We start from the raw sequence: 24,985 nt of genomic DNA, 5'->3' as shown, positions 1-24,985 counted from the left end.
TTCACAACAATGTCAGGATTTCGAAATAAAAAAAAAAAAGCATCAACGAGAACGAGATGGAGAAGAAAGAAAAAAAAATCCGAATTGATTGAAATGTTTCGATGCGAAATAGTATAACGACGGTATGCACCAATTGCTTCCTACGATTATAGATGAGAAAATTTGGTTTTATTGTTGTTGGATGGGAGGGAGGATTTCAAGCACAAATTAATTAATATTCATTCGATGTAATCGTGCATGGATCGAACACAAATTTCACATTCCCAATGATGGTTTTTTTTTTGAAATGACGACCGAGCTTTTTCGATGCGTAGCATGTCCGAACATTAATTTCATCACACATTTTCCTTCAATTCATTTCCATTCATTTTCCTAAACCAAAAAAAATATATATATAATAGAGAACTAATTATTCATGTCTCGTAACAATCTTTTTCAACGCCATCAACCAAACCGATCTCTCGCTGAGGTCGTCATGGAGGAAATTTCAGCAAATTTAACATCATTATTATATTCAGTGTCGCTTTTATATAGCAGTAAAAAAAAAGGAAAATTTTAAGTCAATTGAAATGGAATAAAAATTAATTGACATGAAAAAAATGATTATGGGAGATTAAAATTTGTCAGTAATGCACGAATAAAGCTGATGAAGGTTGCTGTGTAAAGCCGTAACAGCAATAATAAGAGAGATACTGTTCTGAGCGGATTAAAATTTAAAAGTTGGCAATTTTTCCACGTCTCGAAGCAACTTCTGATGACTGTCAGGTAAGAGCATGTGAATAAGTGTTAAAAAAATGCATCAACCGTCATTTAAAATTTGAATTGTATCTGTAGTTGATTTTCCCCTTTTTAAAGTTGTTAACCCTTTCTATAGTTGTTTTCCCCTTCATATAAACATTTAGTTTGTTTTTAAACTTCAAAGAATAAACATTTTCGTGAATATTTAAATCAATTTTCTAGTTCTTTAAGTAAATGTAATCATAAATGACCATTTTGTTCAACACATCCAAAAGCAAGTAACAATTTAAGTTCATAAAACAGCAAATTTGCTATTTTATCGGCAAATTGCTTGCGTAAACAATTTAACAATGCAAATCAATCATTAAAATTTTATGCAACTAATTTGCATCAATAAACTTTCAATCCTTTACATAGTTTTCAATAATCCATAAACTTTTAATTGGAATAAAACTCCATATTGTTCTCTTTTTTACAAATCAACAGAATGTTTTCCTAATAATTTCCATGGAAATCTTTGTTTGTTTTCATTTGTTGATTTTTTTACTTCCATAGAGAATTTTCATGCAGCACAATAAAAAAAAAAGTCCTAACAAGATCTGAAAATTTTTATGGCAGAATGAATAAAATTCTCATTTACTTAAAGCTCACATAATTATAATTAATGAAATTGATGAGAAGTCATCATGAATTTTACCATCCACAAACAACAATATTGGAAGTTCTATTTATGTGCAGTATGATATCAACATTACAACTTCATTATGGTTCACGTACATAAAATGAGCATAAAAAAAAGTTTTTTAATTATTTGCTTATTTCTACATGTCTGGAGGTAAGACAGGAGAAGTAATGGCAGATACAAGATATGAAATGACAGCTTCCTGCCTTTTTTTGGAACTTTTTTTTTATCTTCTTAACGTGTATCAAAATTATGACAAGAATGTCATCTCACATTGTGCTTAAAATGATATTAAAATCATTCAAAATTCACATAAAATACGGAAGCAGATTGTTCCTCATCATGACACAGTTTTTATAAATTAAAATCAAATATTTGCCATGAAAAATATAAAAATCCAATAAGTACTTAACATAATTGATATTCGACTGGAGCTGACATTAAACAGAAAACTTTTATTGAAAAATTTTACTCAAATTAAATTATTAAAACCGAGGAAATGATAATTAAATTTTATTTGGAAAATTCTTGATTTTCATTGCGTTAGATGTCGATTGAGTTTTCAGAAGAGCTTCAACAATCAGCAATCATAGTTGAGAGTGTGGTTTGGCAATTTTTGGACAAAAGAGTTTTCATTTAAAAATTAGAAAAACAAAAATGGATTGGGAAATTTTTAAAAAAGCTGTATTTGTCATATACAGTGGTGTAGCCGTAGGGTTGATTCAAACTTAGTTGATGGAAGTATCTTTAGTTCCAAGAATCATTTTCTGGATGTTTACACAGAAATATAATTAATTTAAATAAACTGTAATGCACTCCTATCAGAAACACAGATTCCTGAAGCACAATTCAGGAGGAATTCCGATGAAATCCTGTTTCATGCCAGAGTCCAGGTCATTATCTAGCTAAATTATTTCATAAAAAAGTGTCTCAAAACCATACCAATCTCAGTGACGTTTATGACATTTACTAATTTGTTATTTAGTGTTTTATGAAGGGTTTCATACAAGGTTTCATATATTAACTGGCAATTAAGATGGTGTCTGAAACTTATTCGATCACTGATTACTGCATGAAAATAGTTAATTACATGTTGAATGTTGTCTTTATCAAGAGCTTTTATGTGTTCTGTTGTCAAATTTCAAAAAAAGTATGTAAAGTTTTGAATTCCGATGGAGTCGCTCGTGAACATATACCGAGGAGAACAGACTATAATTAATCAGGACGATTAATCGGTCCTATGTCTAGTAATATACATGACAACTCATGTGTAAGGTTCACAAAATTTAAGCTTCTAACTTGGCATAAGGCCGAGTAAACTCAGATTGTTCCATTTAAGTCTCAAATCAAGGTTTGTCCTAGCCAAAACTGCCGTTCCAATGACTATAGTAAAGAATAGCTCTTGATTCCCACCAAATGCATCCAAAATTCAAAGCCTTGTTTCCCAATGTTTACAACAATACTTTTATACTAAATTAATTGAATTTCTGTACTCGTTATTCATTTATAGATTTACACAAGACATGCCAAATAACAAAAAAAAATATTTCATATGATCAATAATCCCATTTTCTCTTCAATTCAATTTCACTTCTATGATGAAATTCATCAAAATAAATTTACAATAAACTCATTCATCTAGAAAGTGCACAGAGTTAAAAAAAAGTCCTGTTTTCACTGACAAAAATTGTGAAAATGCAATTCTGAATGAGGAAATATTAATAACCATATCACATTTCGTGGTGTTGCAATAAGAGCACCAGACACTGTCTGTGTGAGATTGAAAATGCATTTTGTGATTTTTCAACATTCACTTCAGTCTCCTTCCGACCCAAATGATATGCCGCACGTGAAAAAATAAACAATACGATTGCATATATTGAAAATAACGAAAGAGATTGATATTTAAATTCCTCTTTTTCTATCGTATAAGAGGGCACAGGCAACGATGAAGGAGGAGGTAAAAATGTATATTTTATGTTCAAGAACTACAAGTGAGAAAATGGCAATACAGTAAATTAAACAAATAAAAAAAAAAGCAGTTGACGAGTTGAACGTATTTTTCAATGTGTGTAGACGTTTGCGGGTTGAAATGTGAAATGGGATGAAATTTACATGCTATATTACTGTATTCAACATGCGATATTGTCATTTATTTATTGTACTAGTCGAGTTTAGATAGAAAATTCCCATAATCTCAGCTATTGATAGAATTCCATAACATTATTTGTGTTGAAGTTGCTGAATGATTTGAATTAAATTGTTATTTTTGTCTATTGACACTGCTGGTGCAGTTACGAGGGTAAAGTTCGTCAATTCTTGATTTATTTCAATAGACAATTGTAATTTTGGGTAAATTGAACCTAACAATTAAATTAAAGTTGGAAAGACTTTGTTCTATGCAAATATTGTGAGCAGGGGAAAATTCCTGATTATTCACACATAATTTACCGGTTGAGTATTCTTGGAAGCATCATCATAGTTGATTTATTCGAAGAACTATAGTCAACAAATTACCAGTGTTTGGTTAGCTATTAAAAAGGTGTATAATAAATGGACTGAAATTACCGAACAACACAATGTATTTGCTATGGCTTTGCTACGTCGTCGTAACAATGGCAAGACGCGAAGCTGCTCCAATGACATCGTGACGGCTGAGTGCGGCATTTTTGCAGTCAAAACAACAGTTCGCCGCATTGAGCTGCTCAGGACTTTTGTTTGTTTTAAACTGTCTGGACTTTGATAGCCAAAAAAGTATAAAATTTAATCAAATATTTTGATGTAAACCTTATTCTCTTTACATGCTAATTTATGAATATGTAGGACTTTCAGTATATGATTTCATAATACTGACAGTAAAGTCAGCAATTAATTTATTTATGAAATTTGAATATTTAATAGTCCAGACAGAATAATTTGAATATTAATGTTTGTTTTATTATTGTTGACTAATATTGCCAAGGGTCAGACACTAACATCAATATTTACTATTTTAATATGCCATATGAATAGTAATAGTCGGTTAATCGATCAAAAATCTGGCAATATAGTACGATATCACGGTATTCTTAGTATTACAATGAATTCATGGAACTATGTTGTTGAAAGAGACAATATTGCGCCGTATTGCATTTGGGATTGGATATTGGCAACGTGTAGCCAGTGATAGGGCTAATTCTGGCAATATTTGAGGAAGACTATTGACAGTTTTTGAAACCTGGTTAGTAACTATGTTTGTATTTGTAAATAAGTGATCTAGACTGAGAATTTTAGGTTTCGGTTTCGAGACATCTCAATTTAGATCCTGTTTTCGGTATCGTTCTGTTAAAATTCGACGAAACCGAGACTTCGGAAAATTCTAGAACCAGTAAACAAGCTGGAATCCAATTCAAGCTAACTTACATTCCCTAAACTCCGATTACAAGTATTGTGATACAGCCAGCAACAGAGTCAGATGAAAAGCATTTTGTAGCAACCTAGTCTCCAAGTGGGAGCATGATTCCAGTAAGTAAGTAAGCTCCGATTGCATTAAGATCTCTAAGAACCAATCATTAACTAGTTATAGTATATTTTCCCACTTTTGAGAAAAACGGGTTATAATAGGATATAGTTAAACATAAATGATAATCCTCGAAATTATAATCCACATCTATTTAAATACAATTTAAACTTTATTCACCGAAAACAGTCAAATCCTTTTAATAAATAAAATTCAGACTCAGACACCGCAAACTAATCCAACAAATTAAAATTTATCACCATTCAACAGCATAAATTTCTCATTAAATCTCTTTTATACAGTTCATAATAAACCGTTTAATTTTAAATTATCATTCACAAAAATTTGTATATGGAAGTACCAAACAAGATTTAAGAATGATTTACTTAAATCGCTTAAATTCATTTTCATTTATTTATTTTATAAACATAATTCACTATAAATATCATACCCCAAAAAAATAATATGTTATAGTATGCATACATGCACAACTGTATCTCAACGAACATTGCAATTTCTACTGATAATCCGTGACTGTTGCAGAAATTAAATTTGCACTTTCGAATGTGCAATTTTCTGTGCTTTTTTTTTTTAAATTGACTATTAAATGCAATTGGTGATTCTTTATATGAGGAACGAGTGATGGGGGGGATGTGGATAGCATTGAGGATATAAAAAATTTAAACTAGCATAAACGAGAGGATCCTTTTGCCGAGTGGTGGTGGATAAAATGAAAAGTCATGATGCAAATGAACCGCACTAGCTTATAAATGTGCGAGCCGAGGATATATAGAGCTATATATTGCCGGGAGAGACGAGTGAGTCCTATTTAAAATGTCATATAATTAATTAGAAGTGATATTTTCATCGGATATATGTGTACAAAAATTATGTACGTGATATTCGAATATATTTGAGGGACATGATTAGGAGAAAATATAATGGCAGTAGCCAAATGATGGTAATAAAGTTAACATTTGATGAAGGAGGGAGATTTAAAAGCATGTGCATATATGCATGACATGATATAACTTTCATGGATATTCAAAAAATTTTTATTTTGTTGACAGTAATTTCCACTAATGAAAAATCATTGAACCACATACACACACACGTTCATATTCCCATACATTCATATCATCCATAACATAGACATAAAATGTTATAGTTAATTGGAAAATCATATAATAATAAGATATGGGATTACTCACCTAATGATTTAATGGCATCATTTACAATATCGAGTCCAGCAAATGCATATATTGCAATGGTACACAAGTTTGGGTCAAAATTGTCAATTGAATAACTGCCGCTTTCGGGACGATAAACGGCCCAAGTAGAGATGTAACACACAACAGCTTTATTATGTTGCGGTCCTGAAAATGATCCAAAAAATGATAATAATAATAATGGTATATGTGAGAGTGAATTGGGATTGTTAGCAGTTATGCATGCGTATCAACATTACCACAAAATTTGCAGCCTATGTCATGTCAATGTATTCAAAATTGAACATCATCAACATGAAAATACCCCAAAGAGAATATTTGTCAAATTGCATACATACATGGCGTGTATTAGGTCTTTATCAGAATTGTCTCGATCAAAAAATTTATAATTGCTATTTTTGAAGCTTTCTGTGTCTATTGTTTATCTACCTTGAGTATCTTCCTTCTTTTTTTATATGTGTTGCATCAACAAGCTAAATCAATTTATTATCAGTTCCACCACAAAATAATGACATTATTTAAAAAAAACATAATATAAAGGAAATGATAATCAGGTCATCAAAGGAGGAAAATTAAGTTTGATTCTTTAATTAATTAAATTTTCATGTTCAAATTCAATTACAACCCCTTTATAAAATTTTGATTCTGCTTGTTTCTGAGGTGTGCACATGTGTAAGTTGATTCAATTTAATAAAATTGATTGGACATTTAATTGTGTTCTAGTTTCATGTAAGATAATAATGGCAAACAATTATGTGAAACAAGGACAAAATCAGAATTTAATCTTGAAATGGAGAAAAACTAATTAAGAGGTCAGATTTGTAGTTTATTTGTTAGCTTTTCAATGCCACACTAAGACACGTGATTTGAAATGTATTGGAATAGTCTGAACTCAGAATTGTCATTCAAAGTTGATTGTTTTGACGGATACAAGACTTTTTTTCCCTTTAAATGAAGCTTTGTTACTTTCTTCGTTACAAACCCGAGTGAAACAGGCTGTAATTAGTCGAGTATATGTCTAGGGATGTCTAGTATAAACTTGGCATTTGTAGAGCTTGCCATACAATGTCAAGATTATAACTAGATGAAAGATCATTTAATTGTAGCCAATGTCACTCGGGAACTGATAAAAAGAAAGCTGGACAGGTAATATTATGTTCTATCTTATGTTGATCCTCTGCCTCAGTGCCAGTGGACTCATAACTTTATTATTTAGTTAGTAACTAGATCCAAGGTCAAGTCGACCGATAACAAATATTACTGAAACTTTCAAGGAAAATGTGATTAATTGATCATAGTTCTTATTTGATCATAGGTCTTGTTTGATCAAAGGTCTTGTTATTAACTAAACATTAACTGTCTAGTGTCACTTCGGGATGTCCAGAAATGCTAAAGAAGCTAAGTGAAGAGTTTAATTAAAACTAAATCAATTGCATTCAATTGTTAATTGGACGCTAACTAGTAAGTGTAAGGACAACATTGGACTATGTCCCGATATAAATTGTGATCCATAACCTCTTATTAGGAACGTAGCCAGAAATGTTGTGGAGAGTAGGAGTAGTTTAAATTTGAATCTCAAAAATTAAGGAAATTTTGGGATTTTTTCACCAAAAAACCCCAGTGAAATGAAGAGTTCTTCCAAAAAAAGAAGGTATAATATACAATCCTCCTGAATACGCCCCTGGATCATACATATTAAATGGTAATACCCAACAATACATGACATAAACACTCAAAACAATATCATGGATGTGTTAATAGATCAACTTATATTATCATAAATTCTCAAATTTATCTCTTTAATTAAAACAAATTTAAAATTTTTTCAAATTAACATAAAATACGCTGAAAAATTTATTTATCTCATTACCATTAGTGACTTAATTAAATCACCCATTTCTATCAACATATTGACAGATATAAAATGTGTACAAATGTCCTCATCGTCAATTAATCCCAAAAAAATATTGCAAAATGCATCAATTTTCAAATGAAATTTTCCATCATAACAGTTTTATAATTACATGACAAATTGGATATACTTTTTTATGCATAAATTGCATGATATAAAATGAAATTACATATTAAAATAATGAAAAAAACCTTTTTAAACTGTATCAAGTGTCCTCTTTATCTTTATTACAAATTGATCGTTTGACCTCCCGACAAGCAGTGGAAAATTGGAATTGCTCATGGCATATAAATGACATTTTACAGTTTAATTAAACGGGACAGATCAGCATTTTTGTTAATACGAATGTCATCATCAAGCAACAATATGAGGAGAAAGGAACAGGAATTTTGAGTAATTATAACAACTCAAAATTGATAACAATTAACGCAAAACTGATTGATTGTCGAATTTTAACAATGTTATTGAGCGGAATAATGCAGTTGTTGTTTCCTCAAAAGTATATATATGTACATCATTTAATGATGTATCAGCACGAAATACAATTACTGAAGTGTTTCCATAAAACAACAGAAACGGCAATCAACAGCACACTCGATATCAACTTTTTTGGGGAGGTTATTTTCATCAGCCGCAATGATTGGGTTTTTGCGAGTGGGTTGTAGAATTAGTCATTATAATGAAAAGTAATGATGCTTATGCTTCCAGATTGGGATAATGAAAGAGAACAGCAAGAGTCATTGGATTTAATTTTGAAATTGTTTTGGAGATCATTCGCAAATTGTGTGTATGGGCAGTTCTAATTTTAAGTCTAAGACTCTTCCAGTACTCAAAGTTATCTAACCATTGAGTAGAGGGGGACCACCCTGCCCAGAAACTTACTAATTCTAAGGTTCTACAGAAAAAAGTACATTTCCTGACAACAATCCCCTGTTGGGATTCGAACTCACGCCCTACAAATTCCGGTCGCATACATCTACCACAGAGCTACCGGGAACTGCTAAAAAGCTTGACGCAAAGCACACTTAACCTTTTTTTCTCTATCCAGGGCTCATTAAACAGCTCTTATCGTTATATTCGACCAGAACACAAATCAAACAGTTCCATCTCCCTCCTACTAATGGTTCACGATGCCGATACCGAGATCGAGATTTCCCAGGTAGTCATATCGACTTCCAGGGTTGTCTCGATCTCTAGAATCAGCTCTACATTCTAACCATTTGACAAAACCAATGAACAGCCCCCCCAAAATGTTTTTTTAAATTCTACCTTGACGTACTCCTTCGCAGTCAGATGACCGTTATAGCTATTTAACAAGTCACTCTATGAGAAGTTCAGAAAACCGTAACGGTTGTTGACGATTGAGGTGTCTGATTATTGCTATTGTTTCTAATTCAGTACAAACTTGATTCTACTTGACATTGTCAAATTTTTTATGGACATGAATTTTTGTAATTGCTTAATTAATTGACGGTTTTTGATGATTTTTACGAATCGTGGTTACTAAGTTACATTTGATGTGATAGAAGATGTCAGTTCTTTTAACCTCGTAAGTGATAGCCATATGGTATCAATTAAGTCTGATTAAGGGCTTTTGTAAATGCTGTGTTTAATTGTGGATCAGTGTAAATTGGAAGTGTGACTGTGTTGCGAATACACAAACTGAGTTAGTGCAACTAGAACAGCGAAGAAGCACTCAAGAATTCAACTTAACTTTCCCTGGGATCGAACTTGGGACCTTTGAGTCGATTGCCCGACTTGCCACACAACTAGACCATTGCCGTTTTATCGCTGCTTACATCATTGTTATCACTTTTCCATAGAAAAAAGCACATTAATAATTTTATTTAAATCATTCATAAAATTTATTAAAAATTACAAAAAAAGGAGCACAAAAAAAAACTTTTTTTTTTTACACAGCACAGCCAGTCAAAAGCTTTTTTGTGGCATTATAAAAAAAAAGTAAAGTAAAATGAAATTCTCTAGCGTGGAAAAGCAATTGCGGACACAATTTATGAGGAAAAATTATTTATTATGACACACCAGTTTAAGTGAGGAAAGGAAGAAGTAAAGAAAGCGAGGAAAAAAAAAATTGGAAGTGAGGAGAAGCAACAAAAACAGAAATTATGAATCCCGTTGCGGGCGAGTTCGGGAGTGTGTAGGAGACATGCTTGACTTTTTTTTTTATATTTTTCACCACTTAACAGCACTTTGTGAGGGTACAAAAAGGAGATGAACGAAAAATATAAAAGCCCCAGCATTGCTTTATCGAAAGCCATTTTTCATCTCTTTATGCCATTATTTCGATGAATTTTGTAATAAATAGTGTTCGCAATTTGACTAGCTGACAATTTAGAATGTATGTGTCGCTAAATTCACATCCAGGATGGCAAAAATGGACGATTTATTAAAGATAGCAGTATTTTTTAAAATAACGGTCAAAAATAATTCAAAATTTTCTCAAAAATATTTTTTTAAATTGTGCTTAACCGTTACATTTTAAATAATTTTTGACCGTTATTTATCAAATATTCTTCTAGTTTTCAAACAGAAATTCAATAACTAAATTCAAATTTAATTCGATCGTTATTTCGTTCAGTTATAGTATTTTGATTCTGAGCACTAAAAAAGCGCTTTCGCTCGTCACGCATGACCTTGACAATTCCAATTTTCCACTTACCCTAACATAAGAGTTTCAAATATTTGTGATAATGATTAAAGCATTAAAAAGTTCAGTTTTTTTATTGCTGTGTCTTCGTGAAAAGTAAGCACCATAAATAATCCATGAAGGTGAACTAATTCTTTTGCTATGACATTTACGGTCGCATACTTGAGGCATCATTTTTATGTAATTGCAAAAGAACTAAATTCATGCTTACTTATTGTCTTTCTAAACATGATGACACAAATGAACTGTGTTTTTGTGTTAATATTGACAAAGCTATTTAACAGCTGACTTACCTGTTTGTGCCTGTGCTTGGTATAACATTGTAGTGATGAGTAAGATACAGCTTTGCACTAAACTGCTTTTGATATGCATTTTTAATTATTTGACTATTTATGCTTTGTTGTCTATGGATGAAAAAAAGAAGAAATCCCACAACAATTAGAAAAGAGAACGAGGAAGTGCTTAAAATTGCAAATGAGAATAAAAGTTTAATATTTATTTCGTTCGGCATCTCAAAAATGACTTTTTAAACAAAAATGTTGATTTTATTTTGAACAGAATGATGCAAAATATCCCACAAGCAGAAGCTGTACCAGAAATTTTAATGCGAGAAAATTCAGCAATTAGATAATTATTGTTCGTAAAAGTCTTCCTTATCTTCTTCATAGAGAAATATTTTGCGGTTACGAAATGAATTGTTTTAGCGCATTTTTTCACGTCTACTATGATCATATAACTTCAGTTTCATTTAATTCATAAATCACAAGTGAATCAAGCATTTAATGGACATTTTTTTAACGAAAAATTCAAAAATTCCTTCAAAACCATACAACAACCTTCAAAACATTTGTAATGTTCTAACTTTGTTTACTTTTTCTTGATTTCATAAAATCAATGAATTAAGCTATAAAATCATCTCTGTAAGCCAGTCGAATCAATTTACGCACTGACAAATCAAGTGTTAAATGATCTGAAACGATCAAAGTGAGTTCCATTCATACAGTTTAATTAAATAACGGGAATAAGTAGTCTTGAAGCCGCAAAAATTCCACCCAAGAAAATTAATTTTGTTAAACTATCATTAAAGTATTTAAAGTTAAAATGGGACAAAGTTTTATAATGCCTTAAAATAACAATTACAGAGATTTTACAATAGCTTTGCAAAAAACCCCAAATATTTAAAAGAATCACTTCAGCACATTATGAGATCCAGAAGAAGCAGCGAGAAGTGGAAAACAATGAAAATATGCTAATAAATATGATGGGTAGAACTCGGAAGTATAGAATGTCGCATAAAAGGGCAATTAAGTTTTTGTAATACATAATATTTTGGTGTTGGCTAGCCTTCATACCACACAATTCGTATCGTCCATATTTATGAGCATATTGTAGATGGTGGCGTGCTTCTTTTAATTTTTCTTGCTTAAATAATAACAATAATCGTCATGAAAAGTGTCACATTCAAGGCATAATGTTGTGTAATTTAATAACAATTCTAAAGAGATTTCCTTTCGCTATTGTGTGTACATAACAGACGGAATATTTTGCGGCATTTGGCAAGCTGAGTAGGTAGTAATTCTTGTCACTAATTTTGGCTTTCTTATCGCATTGCCATTACTATAAATGTGAATAATTATGTTTCAATTTTGGTGCCTCTATATAGGCATTGTTTCTGGATGTACTGATATCGGCTAATTTTATGGTAATGAGCTGTTCTGTAATAGTCAGTATTGAGATAATAACTAATTTGCTTGCTTTTCTTTCAGTCTGGATGTCGTCACGTCACGCACTATTAAGCAGTTACTGGTCCGACGCTCATACTACTTGACCAATGCCGCTTTTTCGCTGTTTGAAGCAGTTACTGGATTTAGCTACAAAGTAAACAAAACAACTCGACATATCCATATTTCCCGCTTTAAGCAATGAATGCAGCAACAAATGTGCATCGGAATAGTCAAATTTGATTATGAGTCACCGTAAATGAATGTAGACTCTACATCAATGCATGTCGCATATCAATTAATAGCTTATTTATTCATAGCAACAACAAAAATCTTTAAATTGTTCCAATGAATCTAATAAGATGCTTAATCGGTCTTTCCCCTCTTTTATTCTTCGTTTGACATCAATTCGGGCGCATCCAACAAAGGGAACGACGAATAGTTTGTATGGAATTTTTGTGTAAACATTTTCATTAATTTCTTTTTGATGTAGAAAGTTTTGAGCTCATATTAAGCAATGCAGACGTGCATGTGAAATTATTAAATTGAAATTTCGTTGGAATTAATCATAGTCGAGTCGACATTTCCATACAAAATATGAGTCGACTTCCAGCTCTAGAAGAATTTACTGATTAACGGATTTTTGAAATTCAAATTTTTGAAAAAATTTAACGTAAAATTTCAAAATTCATTTGACCGTTGAGATTGCATGTGATAATTTTGATCGCTCAATTATGAACAGTCTTTGAATTCAACACGTATGATTTGTAAGCAATCAATTGTTGCTCGAAAATGTGGAACATTTCACACTCATTGGATATAGCGCGTAATTGTTTTTCAAACATCAAACATGATTAGACAATCAATCGTCTCAAGAAATTCTAAACATTATTTCAGCCTTGAGTTTTGTTATAACTATAAAGAATATGCATACAGCTTAAGTGTGATATTAAAACCGGCTATTCGGTGTTTATTAATTATAATTAAGAACATATCGCATTTTGTATATATATGAAAGTTGAAGGTTGTTGATAGCTATTTTAAATGTCTTAGAATCAGGTCGTGTGTACATAGAAGAACAGAAGAGCGAAAATGCCGAAATAATATGAAGATTCAAATAGTATGCAGGTATAAAACAGGTTTCTTATTAACGTAAAATTGCCGTCCAAGACATTCACAAAATTTCTTTTTTCCAACCGCGAGTTGCACAGCTACACACACACAAAATAGAACAGACTTGGTGGCAAAAAAAATATCTTTCATTTGCCATGCCCAAATATATTAGAAATTAACGTATATTCCCTTAATTTAGGTCTAACTGCAATAATTCTTTACTAATGATTTCCTTTATTGTTATCAGCACTAAATTTTATCATTAAACATGGAAAATAACAGAAATCAATTACATGAGAAAGAAATTTCATTTCCTCAATAAATTTAAGTCATTTTGCACGAAATTGGGCACTTTGAGTTATCTTCTGTTGGATATGAATTATAAATTAACATCCAGATGTGGATTAATGGTTATAGAATTTTCCTTCTTTTATACTGTATAGTTCAACACACACCTTTCTATTTAATTAAAAAGTTATTAGCAAACTACGCGCGCACACTGAACAAACTTTGTATTTTTTTTATATCTCTAACTTGCTTATTTACCGTGTTTCTTAGACGAATTGTGAGATCAAACTGAATAATATTTGTATCGATGCGTGCTTGAGTAACTGAAAGTTTCTTAACACCAACTACACATTTACAATACATTAACAAACTTACTTTATTTTTACTCTCGTGAGAGAATTTTAACAAGCTTGTGGTAAGCGTAATGATCGTGAGTCATAAAAGTTTTTTGCACAAATATCAACGCTACTTGTTACTGTTGCATTTTTTATTCATTTCCTTAATCCATAATTGGAATGTGATTTTAAGAGCGGTGGGAAAAATACGTTGGAATGATTTTTTGAATTTTTTAATGCTCTTATTTTTAGTTTTGATGTTTTAACGGATTTTTTTGATTTGAATGTTTCAGAACATTACAACGGCTTTTAATTGGTCACTTTGAAACCATACAATTGTTTGATATTTGTCAAAACAATACAACAGAGAAGGTTTTCAAAATTCCAAATCTTTCAGAATTCAGAACCACTCATTAATTCGACTTTTGCGAACAGTACAATTCCAGTTGGTTTTCACTAGAACCATACAATTCCAAAATTATCTCAATAAATTTTCAAATCTGAAAAATACGTTAATTATGAAATTTTGAAATCACTCTAAAATTAATGATGCATTAGAATCACAAGATCAACAACTTTCCAACATGATCACATAACACAACAAAATTGCAAATTTAATTCACCAGCTGGAAAAATAAATTCAACTAAAACAACAGCAGATTTTATTGCTTTATGTACTACTTTACATTTTTTAAATTAAATTTATTTTTGACCATTAAGTCTAATATAGTATTAACAAACAAAAAAAAAAGTATCAGTTTGACTCAAACTAAAATGTTAATGAAAAAGAAATGTCAGTCAATTTGATATTTTCTACATTTGTTGTCCATAATTTCAGAAGTAAAGATTATCAGATTAATTAACCATCTGTGGTATCAAAATAATTAACCTTGAGGATATCCATAAAAAAATTATCATAATTTATAATCCTCAATTGTTCCAAAAAGTTATCAAGTTATGATTTAATACCGAAAGTTTTTTACTTTCTTTTATGGATCATTAGCATGCAATAAAAAGGATAAACCAAAAAGGAGATTTTGATCTAAGCTATAAAGTTCATTTCTTTCTTTTTTTTTTTCATAAAATCAATTCTTTATGTAATGTTTTTTTTTTTGAGTAGTTTTACAGTGAAATTAAAGGAAAAAAAATTCTTAAAAATCAAATTTCGAAACTTATTTATGTTATGTAAAATTCTGCACATTGTTCACAATGACCCTCGATGGTTGTCCATAATATTGAGATGCATCAATTTGAATAACTTGCGATGCATTTTGTTCATCATACATAACAACACAATCCTCTGATTGATGCTGTGATGAACCATCCTCGCGTGTTTTTGTGGATGGTATGAAGCGCTGGCGATAATCCTTGACGAATGCATTATATTGTGGCTGATTGATTGCATCTTCGTCCTGATGTGCTGTAATCAAGTGCTTTTTCAAGAATGATTCGTAGCGGAACGAACGATGGCATAAATGACACTGTGTTGTCTTCAAATGAATCTTTGTATGACGTGATAACGATGATTTGTGACGAAATGACATGAAGCATGTACCGCATTGATGGGGTTTATTTGTACTATGAACTAACGAATGTTTATGCATTGTCACCTTATCTGAGAACTCCTTGCCACATAAATCTGTAAATTATATCCGAATTAAAATTACCACAATGTCAAATTAAAGCAACAAATAAGGACATACCGCATATGAATTCTTTAACGCCAGTATGGCGCTTTGTGTGGTGCTGTAAGCTGTACTTTTGTCTGAATTTTTTGAAACACCATGGACATTCGTGAGGCTTCTCGTTTTGATGAATAAGCAAGTGATTACGTAGTGCAATCTTTTGACGAAATTCCCGTCCACATTCGTCGCAACGGAAGGGCTTTATGTTATCGTGTATTTTCAAATGAAGTGAGTAAACACCTTTTATATTCTTGCCGCAAATGTGACAAATATTTCCAGTCGTTTCAATTGCACCGACTTGATGACTTCGGAGATGGCGTGTGAGATTATATCGTCGTGAAAATGACTTGTTACATCCATCCATTGGACAACTTAAGCCTTCGTCGCCGATCTCCTCCAAATCACTGTCTTTCGCTCGTAACTCCTTCAAAATCTCATCGTATTCTGTATCATCAATGGAAAACTCAAATTCAAACTCCTCATCACTACATATCTCCTCTTTTATCTCAATATTATCAAATTTTACGTCTGAAAATCCAAAAAAAACAATAATAAAAATTATGATGCTTTCTTCCAAAAATCACTTGATAAATTTTCTTACCTTCTGCCATGCTTAATTACTTAATTTTAATGATTCCTTAACTAATATTCTATTAATTTGCTTTCATACAATCGTTTATCACTACTTTTTTACTGAAACTTAGTTATATTAAACAGGTAATTTACAAAATAACTGATTAAAAATTAACTTTGTTGACGATTTGCAAATAAGGGGAAAGAAATTCTGACAAAGGGGTATGAAAAATGAGAAAAAAAATTTCAATTTGAATTTTAAACGACCGTTATTACATTTCGTCTCTTAAAAATACTGTCTTTATTAATTTAATTAATTTCTTCAATTAGACGTCGTGCTTTCTCAAGCAACGTCTGATGCATATCCGAATCATTTGATTCTCCTTCAATATGTATATCACGTTTATGTTTTGTCAGGTCTGAAAGTGAATTGTAGCTGGCGGTGCATTGCTTGCACTTAAATTTGTTTGTCTTCGGCTCTGGATCCTCTGATTTTTTTGCAGATTTCTGAGCAGAACCACTTCTATCTCTCACTCGTTTGTTATACACTTTATGTGATTCCATGTGACTGTATAGTTTCTTCCGTGTCTCCAGCACTTTGTCACATACAAAACATTTGAATTCTTCTACTGCCTTAAAGCAATCTGCGATGTGAGCTTCAAGAGCTTTAAAACTTTTATGTTCCTGTTTACAGTTTGCACATCTGAAGGCATTCTTTTGTGGCTCGGATCTCTTAAATTTTTTGGGAGTTACTTGCTTAATTTTGGGCAATTTTAACTTTTCCTTCTTTTTTGATTCAACTTCCGGTTCCGATTGATTGTCATCCTCGTAACAATTGCTGTCATCTCCATATTCATTATAGAAAATGTCTGGACTATCAATATGCTCTTGTTTGATTGCTACAAAGTTTGTAGAGCTGCTCAGTGAATCTTGAACAGTCGAGAATTTACTTTTTGATGGACTTGAAGTATGTGGCTGATTATTTTGTGTTCTGTTGACTATTGTAACAAAATCAACCACTATTTTAGCCTTGGCATAGCATATGTTGCAAACATTCTTATTTTTCTCGGTATTATTCAGTCGCTTTAATTAAGAATTTCGAGGAATTAAATTTGATATTTTTGCAAACAAAACTCATCACTTACAACTACAGCTTTTAGAAGGAATTCTGTGATTAATTTATCTCTTATTGTATGCCCGAATGTTTGATTAGTTTGCCCACAAAGTTTACACACTTCCTGAGGCATTTTAATTAATTTATTTATTTTGTTTACTGGATCTTGTTTGTTATCACTGGATCTTTGTTTATTTGCACAATAATTTCATGTCCCTTAATTCGTAGCTTTCATTTAAAATATAATTTGACCGTTTAATTTAGCAACGTCCAAAAGTAGTCCGCATACCAAAACAAAACAGAGTTTTGGCAAGTCGTACGTGAAATCTGCAACTTTACAAGTTGATGACCTCTCTTGTGCATTAATTAGTGCTAAAAAAATGTCGTACTCATCAGCTATGAATATTTCAAAAGCAGTTATTGGTAAATCTCAGCTGTTAAGGTGTGAAAAACGTGAAATTAAGTGGTTAAAAATGAATTAAAAAATTTAAATTATTTACAGAACGATTGGCCATTCTTTGCGTAATAAGAACAGAAGTACAAACGTTCTTACCGCGTTATCTGTAAGAAATTATAATAATAACTCGAAAGAAGAACATTTCAAGGTCAATTGGAATGTAAATAATATATATATCATAGCTGCAATTAGCACCGGAATTGGATTTACGTCTTACTACTATTATAATAAGAAAGGTAATTGATAAATATTCTATAAATACCAATAAACATATGATTAGTTTGTCTGATAAGAGTCATCTGAAGCTATGACGGAATCTTATCAGTAAATAAATTAAAGTTGTTTTGTGACACATTTTCGTTCCTTAATTTTATGTATAGATGCCGATTGTGCAGAAGAACAACCAAAACACGAAACTGTTCGACGGGATTTGCCCACTTATTCGGCGCAAGACGTCGCAAAGCATTCAAATGAGTATGTCTTCTTCTTATTTATTTGATAATGTATTAACTTATCTGATTTAATGTCTAGAAAAACTGGTGTTTGGGTTACGTATGGAATTGGTGTTTATGATATCACAAAATTCATCTCCGAACATCCTGGATCAAAGAAAAATATTATGCTTGGCGCTGGCACGTCAATTGAACCATTTTGGCATACTTATCAGTTCCACAAAGAAGCAAAAATACTTAAAATGCTCGAAAAGTACCGAGTTGGAAATTTAAAGCCTGAAGATAGAATTTCCTTACAAAATCAAGGAAATCCATATGATAATGAACCTGTTAGGAACTTAGACTTCATTGAGCGATCAAAGATCCCGTACAATGCCGAGCCACATTTGGCAAAGCTTGTTGAGCATTTCATCACACCCGTTGAATTATTTTATGGTCAGTCCTCATTTCAATAATTTAATTATAGTCTAATTGGCTTAATTAATAATTTTTATAGTTCGAAACCATCTGCCGGTGCCCGATATAAATATTGACGAAGTAAGTTTATGACCGGTAATTTAATTATTTATTTTAATCTTATCTAACTGCTTTCTTTCCAATTATTTTACAAAAAAAAAGTACGAACTTGAAGTGGAAGTAACGTCAACAGGTGTCTCAAAAACATTCTCGTTGAATGATTTGAAGACGAAATTCGAGAAAGCAGGCGTAACTGCTGTTGTAATGTGCGGTGGAAATCGTCGATCAGAAATGAATGCTGTTAAGGAAGTGCGTGGTCTTGGATGGAGTGGTGGAGCTTGCGGAAATGCAATTTTTACAGGTGTCAGACTGTGTGACTTCTTAGCTGCCTTAGGTGTCAAGTCTACTGAGAAAGGTCATGTAATTTTGGAAGGATATGATCGTGATCCAACATACACGCCATACTCAGCTTCAATTCCATTATCGAAGGCAATGGATCCGAGAGGTGATGTAATTTTGGCATATGAAATGAACGGAGAGCCATTAAATAGAGATCATGGATTTCCATTAAGATGTATTGTTCCTGGAGTTGTTGGAGCTAGACAAGTAAAATGGTTAGGTCGTATTGTAATTGGAGATGTCGAGTCTGACAGTCATTGGCAACAAAATGATTATAAAGCATTTAGCCCAAGCGTTGATTGGGATACAGTTGACTTCTCTAAAGCACCAGCCATTCAAAATATGCCAGTCACATCAGCTATATGCTCACCAAATCCAGATTATCATGAAATAAAATTCGGTCCTGATGGAAGTATGGAAGTTAAAGGATACGCATATTCAGGCGGTGGTAATAAAATTATCAGAGTAGACGTAACATGGGATCAAGGAAAGACATGGCATCCAGCTGACCTTGTGCAGTTAGATGATGGTGAAAATGTTTCTGCAGGTCGACACTACGCGTGGACATTATGGAATATTAATGTTCCAGTCGAAAAGAATCAACATTATGTGGAAGTTTGGTCCAAAGCAGTCGACAGTAACTACAATTGTCAGCCAGAAACATTTAAAAACACTTGGAATTTAAGAGGTGTTGTTGCAAACGCATATAGCCGTATCGGAATCAACTTGAAGTAATTTAAAAGACTAAAGTTTACATACTTACTATATGAATGCTCAAAAACATTTTTTCCCAGTGCATGAATTAAACATTTTTTTATTATTATAAAGTTGTTTTGTTATTAATTTCTACTGATTTAATCAAACTTGTATATTACGAGTCATTTTGGTGGTAAGCAATAAAGTACTATGAAATTATTAATTATTAATAAAAAGCTGCATGTTACTTAGTTTCACAGACAGAGTTGTTGCTACGAGTGATGAAATCAGGAATGAATCATATGAATCAAGAATGACAGAATTACAAGTTTTTTTACATCATAGAATGACTCTGCAAGTAAAAGGCATCCTTGACATTGAAAAATGATGAATATCAATAATTTAAGTCAGTACTGTCTAAACTTTGTGTCGTGGTCCAAAAATGTGTCATGGAATTAATTTGAAAATGTCAAAAACTTCATGCTGTGTGCGATTTAGATCGAGACTTACCACTAAGATGTACCGTAGTCCAAAAAAGGTTAGACAGCACTGATCAAGGGTGATAATGCAAGAAAATGGATTATCATTAAGTTTAAATGACAATATTATTAAAGATTTCAACGACAGGCGTTACGGAATCGCGATTGATCACTCCGGAATTTCGTAACATCCAATTGACGTCATTAACATTCTAGGGGATTCTAGTTTAAAGTTACGGAAAAATACATTAATGACATGATTTACATAATATACTTAATTAGATCTAAACTAATGAACTATTCATAAATAGCGATCAAACAAAAGTAAACAAATTTACTAGATTAATTTTATAGCTAACCCGAGCAGTACAGGCTGGTCCCTAAGGCACCTCCATGTCGCTGCATCAACGGTAAGTCATGAAGTAGTCGTGATGGCTAATTTCGATCCATTTTTATCATTGCTGTCCACCATCTTGTGCCGCTCGGGTTAGTTCCTCCATATCATAACCAAATCTTAATGCAGCACAACTCTGTATACTCATCACAGTGTTACATCCGACAATAAAATATGAGAAAATAAATATTTATGAACTGAAATCATGAAATAAATGTAACTGGCGTGCATGCCGACTCAAAATCGACATCAAAATTCTTGGAATGAACTTAATCACGTGTACTACAGCATTACTTTTACACGTGTATTATGATTATGCTGAAATTGTAATAAACAGACATCATGTTCAGTGCCTAAAGTCAGCTACTTTTTTCAATTTCTTTCATTGCATTCAATTTGTTTGTGTTCTGTTGCATGTTGTTGATCTGAACGTTAAACGTAAATTTTGAAAATCACGTATTTAGAAAGAGACAGGTGATAATTTTGGCGGGAAAGGATACATACAGAATTCTTAATAATAACATCAAAATTCCTAAGAATTAATAGTTTAAAGCTTAATAGTGTGTTAATTTTTATTCGTGCGAAGTGCGTCAGTGTGCAAAGTGCGTCACAAAACTAAATGTCAAAGCAAATGGACAAATTTGATGCTAAAATTTCTTGAATAGCTGTAAAAAAATCTTGTCAAGGCACGACGTCATTTAAATTTAAAAGTGCGAACAGTTTTTAAATGAAGATAAGATCAAAAACCTGTCGTGGAATGCCATCAATTTCATTGTGATTCTGGGAATTGGATTCCTGTAATTGCCTTTCACTGGAATATTATTGGAAGTGCAGTAGTAAGGAAGGATACATAAAAATGGATAAGTTATTTATGACACTTTGATATAAAGTCAAATAACCTTCGATAGCTCAGTAGCTAAGTGTCCGGAAATTGTACAACGTCAAGACTCACACAGGATCAGTCATTCAGAATTAAACTTTTCTGTCAGGTCAAAGCCACTTTAAAAATTTTACTAATTAGAAAGATCAATGAGAATAAGTGGAAACGCCGGCTTTAAGCCAAACAGCTGTGTTTACTTTCATTACTTTAAAATGACATGCATGTTGGATTTCATAATTGAATTCCTTTCAAAAATCTGACGAAACTTTTCAATTTACATCTTCAAAATAATTACAGCATGCAGTTAAACAGATGTAGAAACGCATGATAATTACCGATCATTAGACTACTTTTCATGTAATTATAGTGCTGCAAATTAATTTGCGATACGCGCATCAATGTATTAATGTCTTAGAACATTTGGAATGTTCCAAACTTCTGTGATTATCTAATAGAATTATGGATTATTAAAATGTCTGCAGATTATTAAAGAATCAAAATCCAAAAAAAAAAAAATTGGAAAAACCCGAATTAATTGAAACACTTGCGCATCTAGATGGACTTCATTGTTCTTTTAGAATGCAGAGTTGATAACTTCTTTAAAATGGCAGATCCTTTGACATTTAGTATAGTTCTTGATTTTAAAAATGCACCATCAGGACACCTTCACCTTTTGTCGGTAACACAATAGTGTATCAATGCATAGCAGACTATACTGTGCTTCCCAGGTATAATACAGAAAAATGTCGACTAACCTAAAAATAGAATTTCAAAAGTCAACATATCAATTGCTCTTTTGCTTTTTGTTATCATTTTTGAAATAAGCAACATTGATGCAATGTTATGACATTGAATTAAGAGAGAAGATGTTCTATAAATATACATTAAAGCTTGCTGCAAACCTCAATAAGATTTAAAAAGCAAAAAATTCGGGATCTCGTGGAATAAAAACAAACGTGCAGAATATAGCTTGGAAAACCCAGAAAAAAGCGAATGACCCTTCCATGTTACATAAGTTATGTGTTAGCTGTAAATAAGGCTGAAAATATAAGCTTTAGACTTAATTATATGCCGAAAATAAAAGGCGACCAGCTATTTCAATTGTAAATCAAAGACTCTTTACTTTATTTATTATTTCAATTACATTCGAAACGAAGCGAGCGTGAGAGTGAGCGAGTTGGTAGACTGAGAGAATTGACGATATTTAATCCCTCCCCTCCTAGTTTGAACCATGTCCTCATGGTTTGCATCTTTATGGGTTGGTTGATGCTATTGCTTTCTCATATACGACTTTTTTCAGCTTCTTCTTGTAGGCATTAAAACCTTTTAGCAGTAAGTCCAGAATTCTTAATATGATCAATATGATTAATGCTATCAGAATCTCGTTTGAAGAGACCGGGAGAATTTCTCTGTTTATATAGTTATTATTTGTAAGTTGGGATGACATATTTTCCGTTGTAGCGGTGTCACCTTTATTATTCAATCCCAGATTCATCTTATAGAATTTTTGAAAATGATGTGTTGGAAGCTCAAGTTCTGGTGGTTTCATCTACTGTGGAGTGAAGACTGTGTTCGTTTTGTTCTCTTACTCGCTTTATATGTTAAAATTTTGAGGAAGTGTTTACTTCATATGATACGTAAATATTTTCTTTATCAATTTATAAAATAGTACAATTGAAATTTGCTTATTTTGTGTTGATATAATAAGAAAAGAAACAAAATCAAGAAAAATTTAAAAATATTAAAATTGTGACAGAATGTCACTGTTTACATTAACTTATAGTTCTTTTTTTTATAATGCTTATGAAATGATGACAAAGTGTCATTTTTGAATTATTTAACTTAATTACTACTTTTTGTAAAAGAAAAAGGAAAGATAGAAAAAAAAACAATTTGGATATAAAAAATTACTTTAAGATTCTTTTAATATTAGTTTTATGGATTTTTCTGTCTTTTTGATCAATGAAGGTGTTTTGGTTATCGGTTTTTACTAAGATTGGTCGGAATTTGTTTTCCGTCTTCTTCTTAATACCAGGAACCTTCTCAAAAACAACTTCATTTTCCGATAATTTAGGTGGACAGTCACCTCTGTTTATTGCATTCTTCTTGCTTTCTTGTAATTTTAGAATTATGTCGTCATAAAATTTGTTTTTAGCAAGAAGAATGTTTTCAATATTTTGGTCTCGTCCGTCTGTTATAGCCAGAAAAATTTTTTTGGGGGTCGTTTTTGTGACACTATGTATGGTGTCATTATACATAGCCGTAGAGATATAGAATATCTCTTTTTGTGTGAGATCTTTATATTTATCTCTAATGCATCTAAAAATTTCACTGATTGTCGAGTGAAATCTTTCGACGATTCCATTGGCTTTACTGAAATTTGAGGGAGTGTAATGGGTTTTTATGCCAAGTTCCTCTAAAAATCCTCGAATTTCTGCTGACTTAAGAGCCGGCTCGTTATCAGAGACGATTTCGGAAGGAATACCGTATCTAGTAAAGAGCTTGACTAAAGCGTTCTTTACGTCAGCGATTGTACGCGATTGTATGTGGATAAGTATACCAAATTTGGAAAACTTATCAACAGCCGAAAGAAAGTTATCGGACTTCGAGATAAAAATATCGATATGAAGGATGTGTAAGGGATATTTTGGATCGGGGGTACTTGAGGTTTGGATATTATAAGGTTTCCGGTCATACTTTTGTGTATTGCAAGTCTTACACAGTGAAATGAACTTTTGAACTTTCTTTCTAAGTGCTGGTATGTGAAACTTAGAAGAAATCTCTGCGACATTTTCCAAAATTCCGCGATGTTTCAAATTATGCGTAGAAGCGATAATTTGCTCTTGATCGTCCAATTTTGTGACGTCAATCAACATCTTTTGGGATATTTTAACTTTTATTTTACTATTCGAAAAATATTTCTTGTAAGTTTCTTGTATCATACCGAGAAGTTCGGTTTTTGCAAAAATACAGTTACTATGCCTGTAGTGAAGAGATTTTTCCAAAATTTCTTTAAAAATTTTGATTGAAAAAAATTTTCTGCGAAAAGTATGTCTGAAAATTTTTGGAGAAATTTCTTCGGAGATGTCAGAGTCTGAGTCGGATTTTTCTAAAATAATTTGGTTTGAAAATTGATTTACTGGTGCTTCAGTCATGGGTATAAAATGAGAGTCGTCTTCATCACCGGAGTGAATCGTCATTATGTCGTCATCTGC

At 31.9% G+C, this 24,985-nt stretch overlaps 4 protein-coding genes across 5 annotated transcripts in view; 1 reads left to right on the top strand and 3 right to left on the bottom strand.

Moving 5' to 3' along the window:
* Cht2 (Chitinase 2) overlaps positions 1 to 14,131 on the bottom strand; it is a 38,798-nt gene extending 24,667 nt beyond the window's left edge. The window contains exons 1-3 of one of the 2 annotated variants that reach the window (XM_070633679.1): positions 14,018 to 14,131; positions 11,022 to 11,132; positions 6,131 to 6,295 (exon numbers count right to left, since the gene is read on the bottom strand). In XM_070633679.1, the coding sequence (XP_070489780.1) occupies positions 6,131 to 6,295; positions 11,022 to 11,100 (244 nt within the window). In that variant the 5' untranslated portion in view covers positions 11,101 to 11,132; positions 14,018 to 14,131. The other variant, XM_070633680.1, reaches the window with a different exon arrangement.
* An 824-nt stretch (positions 14,132 to 14,955) lies between these two features.
* LOC139101124 (zinc finger protein 501-like) lies at positions 14,956 to 16,637 on the bottom strand. The gene is made up of 3 exons (XM_070654003.1): positions 16,472 to 16,637; positions 15,889 to 16,398; positions 14,956 to 15,824 (listed from the first exon to the last, which is right to left on the bottom strand). The coding sequence occupies exons 1-3, from the start codon at positions 16,479 to 16,481 to the stop codon at positions 15,367 to 15,369; spliced, it is 978 nt and encodes a 325-aa protein (XP_070510104.1). The 5' UTR covers positions 16,482 to 16,637; the 3' UTR covers positions 14,956 to 15,366.
* A 115-nt stretch (positions 16,638 to 16,752) lies between these two features.
* LOC139101066 (zinc finger and BTB domain-containing protein 24-like) lies at positions 16,753 to 17,690 on the bottom strand. Its single transcript, XM_070653934.1, has 2 exons — positions 17,589 to 17,690; positions 16,753 to 17,526 (listed from the first exon to the last, which is right to left on the bottom strand). The coding sequence occupies exons 1-2, from the start codon at positions 17,688 to 17,690 to the stop codon at positions 16,753 to 16,755; spliced, it is 876 nt and encodes a 291-aa protein (XP_070510035.1).
* A 135-nt stretch (positions 17,691 to 17,825) lies between these two features.
* Positions 17,826 to 20,253, top strand: LOC139101092 (sulfite oxidase, mitochondrial-like). Its single transcript, XM_070653969.1, has 6 exons — positions 17,826 to 17,999; positions 18,060 to 18,250; positions 18,395 to 18,488; positions 18,546 to 18,901; positions 18,963 to 19,003; positions 19,085 to 20,253. Exons 1-6 carry the CDS (start codon positions 17,938 to 17,940, stop codon positions 20,054 to 20,056), a joined length of 1,716 nt encoding a protein of 571 aa, XP_070510070.1. The 5' UTR covers positions 17,826 to 17,937; the 3' UTR covers positions 20,057 to 20,253.
* Positions 20,254 to 24,985: the final 4,732 nt, after the last annotated feature.

Source organism: Chironomus tepperi, unplaced genomic scaffold (genome assembly GCF_022539635.2).
Source record: "Chironomus tepperi strain 1889 unplaced genomic scaffold, CSIRO-AGI_Ctep_v1 contig_74, whole genome shotgun sequence".
Taxonomy (NCBI): Eukaryota; Metazoa; Arthropoda; class Insecta; order Diptera; family Chironomidae; genus Chironomus; species Chironomus tepperi.
This window is presented reverse-complemented; position numbering and strand designations above follow the sequence as displayed.